Raw genomic sequence first — 9,091 nt, 5'->3', positions numbered from 1 at the left:
GTTTACATTTAACATAATTATTGTAACAAAAAGAATTGTATCGTTTCTTAAAATATACTATGATGTCACTTATTATGATTTAAACATAAACAACGAAACTAAAACAAATTCATGGATACACCTGGATTGAAAATGCTAGTCTGTGACACAAAATGCAGACAGTGCCAACTCAAAATAGAATCAAGAGCAGCAACGGCTCGGAAAATTTTCGGTACTTTCAAAATAATTTTTTTTTTAAAGCAAATTCTCACAGAAATACCTTCCACAACATTATCATGTGTATTAACAGCTGAGTGGGCGGGGGATACATAAATACGTAGGTTAGTGGTGTATCATGATACAAAAACTTACCTCACTCATAATAAAGTCAGCATCAACGCAAAACTGTTCTTGTAAAAACATAACACACAATTAATTGTCAAACCATTACCGACTGTTCATAAAAACACTCATTATTCAAACGAACGACAGCAATCAGTACTCGCCATTTTGTTGCCACACGTATTTTAGTTACATATAGATGGTTACATCACAGTACCAACACAACTGTGAAATTACCTATATATTTCGAAATTTTTGGTGGGCAAACTTTTTAAAAACTGATTTTGTACAACTTTAGTTATTTATGTAATTTCTCTGCTTCAAATAAAATAACATACAATAGGTACAACACAAAGTAAAGTCATTTCTATTTATTTACTGTTTAGGCTACAGTGAAGTACATTTGTACAGAATTTTTACAATTTTCAAATTAACACATGATTACAACGTGAAAATATAATCCCATTTACTGTATTAGTTGTTAATTGTTAACGAGTAAAGAATTTGTTTACAATCGACTGTTCAATTGGAATTAAGAGCAAATAACATCGAAAATACAAACATATCACAGAAGTCTTTCATTGATTCTTGTAAATAGCGATTCCGCAACATTTTCTAAATTAATTTAGAAAATTATTTACGTCAAAGACTACTGCCAGTTATGGCCAATTTACCCCAAGCTAAGCTAATATTAACATATGCATAAAATCAAATTTTCCTCACTTAGTCACTAGACCTGTAAACCCTTTTATTTTCTGAATTAAAATAAGATATTTTTTTTAATTGAAAATTTTGCAGTTTACTGGAAAAAAAATTTATATGAACAGCTAATATTGGGCACAATCTACAGGGATAACTTACACCAAGAGTTTACCTGACAATAGCCTTTTGTCTTAGTTAAACTACAAATTGAAATAATTTTTACTTACACCAGGCAATTGTAATAAGGCAAACAAAAAAAATAAATAGGAAAACAATCAAAAAGGAGGTAAACATTACAATTAAGTGTAGAATATAAATAAATGTCGAAGTTAGAATGCAGAGTAGAAACAATTTTCATTTCTTCCCTTTTTCTAAAATGTGCAGAATCAAAGCAAACTGAAGGGTTTGAGTTTACCTTTAATTTTACCTTACACCTAAAGGTGAAATATCAGTGTCTGTTTTTTTTTTTAAATAAACACTTTCTGTCCCTGTAGTGGTTTTCATTCTACACATTGTATATTATTTAAATAATTATTAATTTCAAGTCATACCGTAGAAAGGCCACTTTGTTTATTTACTTCTACTTGATCTTTTGGTTAACATGTATAATTGGGCAGGACTTTAGCATTTGGGGCAGCGACCCCTCATTAGAGAGCGCATGAGTAAAGTACTATAATAGGCTTAGCTCCACAAACATGTCTAGGCTACCTTGAGTTGGGAAATTCAACCGTAAGTACGATTTTTGTGATCCTGTACCCATGAGCTTTCTATGAATGCATCCCCCTAGCGAGTCGTGCCCCAAATTGTAAAGTGCAGCCAGTAATTGAGGGTAAAGATGACGCCTAATTTATCAACTGTTTTTGTCCAAATTAGACGTCATTTTTCGCCCCCCTATTTTACTCACAGATTTAAGAGTTTCCTAATAAAGACTGTACATATTAACATATCTAACAACCACGACACCAGTAAAATATATAAGAAAATACAATCCTATTCTGAAAAACTAAATAGTAAATACCAATCGTTTCTTTTAATTTCTCTTTTTTTAACCCAATATTTCCCTAACTTTTGAAACTATGAAATCAACAAACATTTAATGAAGAAGCTAGTTGTCTATAAACCTCGAATTTACTTAAATAATTGCTATCATATACTTTTAACTAAACGAATAAATACAACTCTATAAACAGCTACAAGAACCTGCCTTCTGAAATGCTGTTTTACTGTAAATTAGTTAACTGCATTATTAATTAAGTCTTGCATTGATATTTTTCTAGCCAATCAATTAATTAAATTGGCGACAGTATAAATAATTACGAAAATAAATAGAAATATTGACTAAATGTTCATTCTATAACGTTTTTGCTAAGTCTTTGACTCTGGAAAATAATGAACTTTTAATTCCTCTATTGCTTTGCACCATTCCAAAGCATAACCATCTGGATCTTCAAGGTAGTATGTACGATTAGGCTGAAAAAATAGTAAATTAAAATTAATATACCACGATACATTATTAATACTCCTTTATTCAAATTTGAATTTAAAATAACTTACCGTATGTACTAAGAATGTTTTGAAATTTTTGGCTTCTGTCTTAATATCAGGACTCCAGGGTATCTCTCCTTTCAGGATCATTGTAGTGGGATCTACATAGTACAAATGTGGTCCTAATGTAAGCAGAAACATCCTCCTCCTTGGGAACAGACCTTTTCGCTTATCAACCAAACCCTGTTTCAAAATAAGGTTTCCTTCAACTAAGTTATGCCATCTGTCTGTTTTCTGAGTTTCCAGTCTCCTCCTGATTTCTTCTTCAGACAAATCTGCAATATTTTTTGTCTGTGACTTTTTCCTGGTAGGAGTCGCCATTGGTGAGCCAAATATCTCTGCATGTAACATGGACTCTTTCTTCTCATCTAATCCAGGTTGCAAATTTTCAGGAATTGCTGCCTGACTTTGTCCAAGTGCACTTGCTTCAGAAGGTAAAATCTTTGGGGCAGGACCCAAATTATTCCAATTTGTATCACGAAAAAAGGGATGTTGTCGTATACTTGTATATATTTTTGACTCATTAGCACCTAGTCTTTTCTCTGGTGTTAAAATCAAAAGATTTTTTATTAAATCCTGTATTGTGGTATCAATGTCTGTAGGGAATTCATATTCTAATTTGAGAATTTTCTGGAATATTAAATACTCACTGCCAGCTCTAAAAGGTGGCAGACCCACTACCATTTGATAAAGAATGCAACCAAAAGCCCAGAGATCAGATGCAAAACTTACTTTACCGTCAGTGAGAATTTCAGGGCTTACATATTGTGCTGTTCCGACAAAGCTGTTTCTTCTTTTTTGAGAGCCTTCTTCATCACTTTCATTCTTTTCTCCTTCTACAGGAATAAGAATTTTTGCACTACCAAAATCTGTTATTAAAATGTGCCAATTCTCATCCAGCAAAATATTTTCTGGCTTAAGATCTCTATGCACTATACCTTTTGTGTTAAGTGTCTCTAAGGCTAAAACTATCTCAGCTGCATAGTGCCTTACACAGTCTAACATTAATGAACTAGTTTTATTGAGAAAAGTAAGAAAGTCACCATTTTTGGCATATGTTAACACAAAGTATAATCGTTCACCGTCCTGAAATGTGCAGTACAATCTAACAAAGTAGGTGCTATTTCCCAATATTTGTAGGACTTTCTTCTCTCTCATAACATACTCCATTTTATTTTCTTTAATAATATGACGTTTTTCTAGTACTTTAACTGAAAAAAGCCAATGAGTATTAAAAATAAAGAAAAATACACAATCTTACTTGCAAATTCCTTATTTGTGTGAATATCCTTAGCTAAGTAAACAGTGCTGAAACTGCCTTCTCCGATAACTTTTCCAAACACATAATCGTCTTGAGACCTCTTTTTCACAGTCTCTTCAGCAGGTGGTGGTGTCATCTTCCTTATTTTTTTTTCTGCAACTATATGGTACACAAACGTTATTTTTCACTGCATTTTAACTTTCTAACACTGACAAGACTCAATTTATCTAATTCAATGTAGAAATCAATGATTTACAGAATATCTTCGTATAAGATGAATTAACTAAGGTCTTAACGAAATTGGTGTCAAAGAGTTATGAAGTGCAATATCCATTTTAGCACTTACAATTATTTGAGTAAGTAAATGGAAATGGAAAACGTCATCTACAGTTTACGTCATTTACCAGTAAAAACGTCATTCAATTCGTTTGAATTCGTTCAAATAACACTTCCTTTGGTAACGATAACGAATGATAGTGACGTGCAATATGGTAAAGTTTAATGAACTTCAACGTAACGTATTTTTTCCACGAAACAATTTATATTTATCAACCTCAACTTAACGATTCATTTACTGTACGACCTCACAATTCAATTATAATCTTGATTAGTTGATTACTACTCTACACTTCGACAGTTTCACTCTTTTTTTAAAAGAATGCGATCAAATCACATTCAAATAGAGAAATGTATCATGTTATAGAAACCTTCGTAACCGATTGAGTGGGAATTCCATTGATTTAAAATGTAAAGGTGGGGGAAAAACCAGGGCGCCTGTTCAAAACGTCTGGCAATGTCTAGCGCACCTGGCGTCTGGGTCTGGGGTATCAGTGCATACATATTTGTATGTCAGTAGGTTGTAATGTAGTAGCAAACTAGGTGCTGAATAGCAGTACTTAATAATTTATTGAGCTTATTTAGGGTAGAATTTACTATTAAAAATCATACGGATAAGCAAGATAATCTAATGATAACATTATCAGTGTCGGTACACTTTGTATATCATTGTACTTAATACTTATTTTAATTCGACGATTTTATTTAAATCGTGCGAAATCTTTTGCCTTTAATATTAAATTTATATTATATAAAAGAATATTTCAATTTTCTAAATTTTTGAAATAAGAGAAGATGAAGTGGCGAATTTTCCATTATTTCCATCAATTTTGCCAGAAGTTTATGTAAACGATGCATAATTTTTTTGAAAAGGAGCACAATGAATTGGAGCTCCTGTGCAAATTGGTTTTGTGTTTTGAACAATTCTAAAGGAAAAGGTGCAAGTTCTCCTTCAGATCAAGCAACCTCCGTAATCACTTCCGGTCCTGGAGCAAGTCCTGCAAGTTCGACCTCTTGCGATGATCAAGTACCACCATCAAAAAATTGTTATAGACTGATAGTTCTAGGTAAAAATAAATGTGTGTTTTAATGTAATTTTTTAAATTAGAAAGTGTTTTGTACTATTTTATTTTTGTTATATTAATTTAGTATTGATGTGTAGATGTAGATATGTGTTGGTGAACATTCGCAAAACAAACCAATTCTAATCAGTAGAATTTATTTGTTGCATATTATACTTAAAAGGTTTTATTACAGTTCATCAACATAGCTATTGGTTGCGCTTATTTTATTGTCAATGTATTCTTTTTCTTTTAATAAATGCCTCATTTTTGTTGTTGCTTTTAAATGTATATAATTTATACAATTTTTATCCCTTTACACCAAAAATTGGAAAGAAGAGAAGCAAAACTTGAAAAAATTCAAGTATTTGGGAATACATATGATTTTTCAACCATTATGGAGTATTACTTTTCTAACTGCTTTTTATTTGTTGTTTTTGTTTAAGTAGACTTTTATCTACTATTATTTCAAATATACCTTTACTTAGAAGTTAATAAGGATGATGCACACCTAAAATGAATAATCACTAATCTTTAGATAAAAGAATGCTGATTCCTTTGCAAAACTAGTATTTAAATAAACTTACTGAAATTGGATACAGTTATTTCTTATTTCTTTAGTATATATTTAAATAATTTTAAATTCAATGCAAGTTTAGGTTGTACTTATAAGAATCAACTTATTGCTTGAAGAAAATGTTACATGTCTTTTTCAAGGATCCGCCAGGGTAGGAAAAACTTGTTTGGTTCAGAGGTTTCTTGGTGGAAAATTTGATGATAACTACACGCCTACTATAGAAGATTTTCATAGAAAGCTTTACCGTATACGCGGAGAAATTTACCAATTGGATATTTTGGATACATCGGGGAATCACCCATTTCCTGCAATGAGAAGATTATCTTTTCTTACAGGTATAGTCTGTTCTTAGTTCGTTCTAGAGATTCGGTTCCATTTTCTTTTAAAGATTTCATCAGCATTATTGTTCTTTTTTTGCCCATTTTCATAGAAGGATTAGGAAGATTCTCTAGATTTGATGTTTGGAATATGGCCTTAAAATGGTCCCCCTTAAGTTTCATCGAATTCAGTTGAATAATTTCACAGGAATTAAAGAAAAGTCATGGGTTTTACTCAATTTCTTACAGAAATCATCGAAATGGTAAAAATTTACTAATTGTTAAGTGTTTGACTGTCCAATTTTGGATAGGATGCGTAAGTGTCTGTATAAAACAGAAAAGATGAACTTATAAGTTATTATGTCTCAATTTTTTCAAAACAGTTATCGATATTGTGGCTGTATAATCGTTAATACCTAAATATCCCTCGTCCACGAATGACAATAATGTAATTGAATGGTTATGTTTATGTCAATGCACTTAAATATTTAAATGTGTCCAATCAAAATTCCAATATTCTGTTCAGCTCAGAATGAGCTATCAAGTTAATGCACTGATGGTTATGTTCGATAATGGAGTATTAACGGACAATATGCAATTAGCGTCAAACACAGCATTATATGTATATCTACCTACATATTTCGATTTCCAATTTACTATGTTTGTATAATATTCAAAACACCTCAATCAATCTTCTGCTTTTTAAGATTATTTTCTTTTGTCGTATTTACTTGTGAATAATAATTTATTATAATTACCGCAAATACGTAGAAATGATTTAAATTTCAGGTGATATTTTTATAATAGTCTTCAGTATGGACAGTCGTGACACATTTGAGGAAGCAATAAGATTAAGGGAGCAAATTTTGGAAACAAAATTAAGTGCAGCAGCAGCGTCGAGCACAGGCGGCATAGCAAGACGGAAAATTTTACCCCGAGTACCTATGGTGATCGCAGGAAACAAATGTGATAAAGAAATGAGGTGATTTTATGATGTGCTCCCTTTTTCGGGGTTTTTCGAATACTTTAAACTCATTTTGATCTTTGACGTTATTATTATATGAATCTGTACGACACCTCATTTGCTAAAACCTCATGCACTTATTGTTTCTTTATTTCATTCAAACATCATAATCATCATCATCATAAGGTCTTCACCTTGAAATCCAATCCTAAGACTGGCACTTCCACTTTTTCCTATCCTGAGCTAACTTCGCATTTCCCCAAAACTAAAACATTCCACATCTTTAACTATTTGTTTTTTAATTCAAAAATGGAATTGCTTATTGTTTAAATAAGTTCAGTTCTGATTCACGGATTTTTAATGACGCTGTTTAAATTTCAAAAGATTCAAAGTTCAATTTCCAAAACTTCCTTCTTAGTGACTATTAAATCATAAAATAAATCCGCTGACCAAATGTTTCTGGCTTCAGCAGTTTGAAGATAGTTACGAGTTACAGTACTACATTTAGGGGAATTCAATATGTTCAACTAAGTCCATTTACGTTGATCCTTGCTGAACTGAATTCTGAATATATGACAGGCACCACGTAACCAAATCGAACATAAAAGTTCATGCTGGTCATGTTTTGTTGAAACTGCCAGACGCGGATCGCGATTTCGATCTTGTTGGATCTCATCAGCGCATCGCAAACAGTTTTCACAGAATTGCGACCACCATGAACTTCCTTGTTCGACTTCATTACATGCCTACCACGTATGGTAAGCTACGCCATGGATTCAGTTGAGCAAATAGAAATCCAGCAACCTAAATAGACCTTGTTGAACATATTCAGTTGCAGCAAAGGTAGCATAGTACTACAGTAGGCTTTCACCACGTCGTTTGTATCGGGCACTTAAAGTATTTAATGGAATTAACCATTGGGTTAGTTTTTGGTTCACTTCCGAGATGGACCACCTATTCCGACGGTTCTCCCCTTTCAATTCCCCCACGCTTAACCATTTTTCTTTCTCCACCCTCTCCTTCCATTCTCTTCCCGGGGATGAGTAACCCTCAGGGTTTATCTCCCCACTGGAGGAGGGGTTTTAGTAATTAAAAATTTGACACTACCTCCCTCCAGGGGGTGTCTTTTGAAGATTTCCCCTACTCGAGAATAATCTAAATTAAAAAAAAAAGCCGGATATGATCGGGGGGGTTTGTTCATGCTAATATGAGCGCTATTTTAAGTTTAGACGTGTTTTCTCTGGTATTACGTGGTGTCCGGCGCTAGAGGGATTCCCCCTACTTCAATTTCTCACATGTCTGCCATGATACTTTAGCGTTTTCCTGTTTTAGAACTGTTACGCCCGAAGAAGCTAAGAATTACTGTTCGAGCCAAGAATGTTGCACATTTGTGGAGGTTTCGGCGAAAAGGAGCTACAAAGTGGACGAAGTGTTTTATCAGTTATTCCTCAATGCCAATTTGCCGTTAGAAATGGCGCCGAATCACCATAAACGCGTAAGTGCTAACTTTGGTTCTCCGTGTCCGTTACCGCCATCAGCCCTCCCTTCACATGCAAAAAAGTATACTTTGTCTGTTAAACGCAGGTTAAGCGATGCATGCGGAGTAGTAACGCCAAATGTCAGACGTCCGAGCATAAGAACTGACCTAATGATAATGCGAACTAAAACTTGCTGCACCACAGATAATAACAGCAATCCTAATAGTCCAGGCCTAAGACTTAGAAGTGTGAAAAACAATTGTACGTTGCAATAACCCTAACGATAATACAAAAATGTTATACTTCATTTACTTTCTCTAGCAATGTGCCCCTTCCAATGTCTTGGATGCGCGCTGGCAAAATCGTAGGTAGGGAGAAAAAGCTCATTATACTCTCGACTCTTGTTCATTAAACATACTTTTTCATACAGTACTTGCCAAAAGTTTTGTTCAATAATGAATAGTAGTGCGAGTCGAAAACAAGCGTTAAAGCCTTTAATATGTCTTCAAATATAAATAAACATCTCGTT

General features: G+C 33.3%; 2 protein-coding genes across 5 annotated transcripts; one reads left to right on the top strand and one right to left on the bottom strand.

Moving 5' to 3' along the window:
* Window positions 1-677: 677 nt before the first annotated feature.
* Window positions 678-4,489, bottom strand: LOC108742633 (3-phosphoinositide-dependent protein kinase 1). The gene is made up of 3 exons (XM_018477903.2): window positions 3,830-4,489; window positions 2,578-3,779; window positions 678-2,493 (listed from the first exon to the last, which is right to left on the bottom strand). Exons 1-3 carry the CDS (start codon window positions 3,963-3,965, stop codon window positions 2,389-2,391), a joined length of 1,443 nt encoding a protein of 480 aa, XP_018333405.1. The 5' UTR covers window positions 3,966-4,489; the 3' UTR covers window positions 678-2,388.
* Window positions 4,490-4,595: 106 nt separating this feature from the next.
* Window positions 4,596-8,885, top strand: LOC108742634 (GTP-binding protein Rhes). Of its 4 annotated transcripts, XM_025978178.1 has the most exons (5): window positions 4,596-5,232; window positions 5,944-6,138; window positions 6,910-7,102; window positions 8,417-8,579; window positions 8,669-8,817. In XM_025978178.1, exons 1-5 carry the CDS (start codon window positions 5,046-5,048, stop codon window positions 8,726-8,728), a joined length of 798 nt encoding a protein of 265 aa, XP_025833963.1. In that variant the 5' UTR covers window positions 4,596-5,045; the 3' UTR covers window positions 8,729-8,817. The 4 variants fall into 4 exon arrangements, with proteins under 4 accessions (XP_025833963.1, XP_025833962.1, XP_025833965.1 ...); XM_025978177.1 differs by having other exon boundaries at window positions 8,417-8,885; XM_025978180.1 differs by lacking the exons at window positions 4,596-5,232; window positions 5,944-6,138 and adding an exon at window positions 6,327-6,383.
* The last annotated feature ends 206 nt before the right edge of the window (window positions 8,886-9,091 follow it).

This window comes from Agrilus planipennis, unplaced genomic scaffold (assembly GCF_000699045.2).
Source record: "Agrilus planipennis isolate EAB-ADULT unplaced genomic scaffold, Apla_2.0 scaffold335, whole genome shotgun sequence".
Classification (NCBI taxonomy): Eukaryota; Metazoa; Arthropoda; class Insecta; order Coleoptera; family Buprestidae; genus Agrilus; species Agrilus planipennis.
Note: the sequence above shows the minus strand (reverse complement) of the source record. Positions and strands in the feature narration are given on the sequence as shown.

What these genes read in the sequence shown, in the direction of transcription:
- LOC108742634 (XM_025978177.1), top strand. Translation starts at nt 5,046, where the DNA reads ATGAATTGGAGCTCCTGTGCAAATTGGTTTTGTGTTTTGAACAATTCT. An exon ending in AAGATTATCTTTTCTTACAG is followed by an intron (nt 6,139 to 6,909) that starts GTATAGTCTGTT and finishes TTTAAATTTCAG; the next exon opens with GTGATATTTTTATAATAGTC. An exon ending in AAATGTGATAAAGAAATGAG is followed by an intron (nt 7,103 to 8,416) that starts GTGATTTTATGA and finishes TTCCTGTTTTAG; the next exon opens with AACTGTTACGCCCGAAGAAG.
- LOC108742633 (XM_018477903.2), bottom strand. Translation starts at nt 3,965, where the DNA reads ATGACACCACCACCTGCTGAAGAGACTGTGAAAAAGAGGTCTCAAGAC. An exon ending in CACAAATAAGGAATTTGCAA is followed by an intron (nt 3,780 to 3,829) that starts GTAAGATTGTGT and finishes GGCTTTTTTCAG; the next exon opens with TTAAAGTACTAGAAAAACGT. An exon ending in AAACATTCTTAGTACATACG is followed by an intron (nt 2,494 to 2,577) that starts GTAAGTTATTTT and finishes CTATTTTTTCAG; the next exon opens with CCTAATCGTACATACTACCT.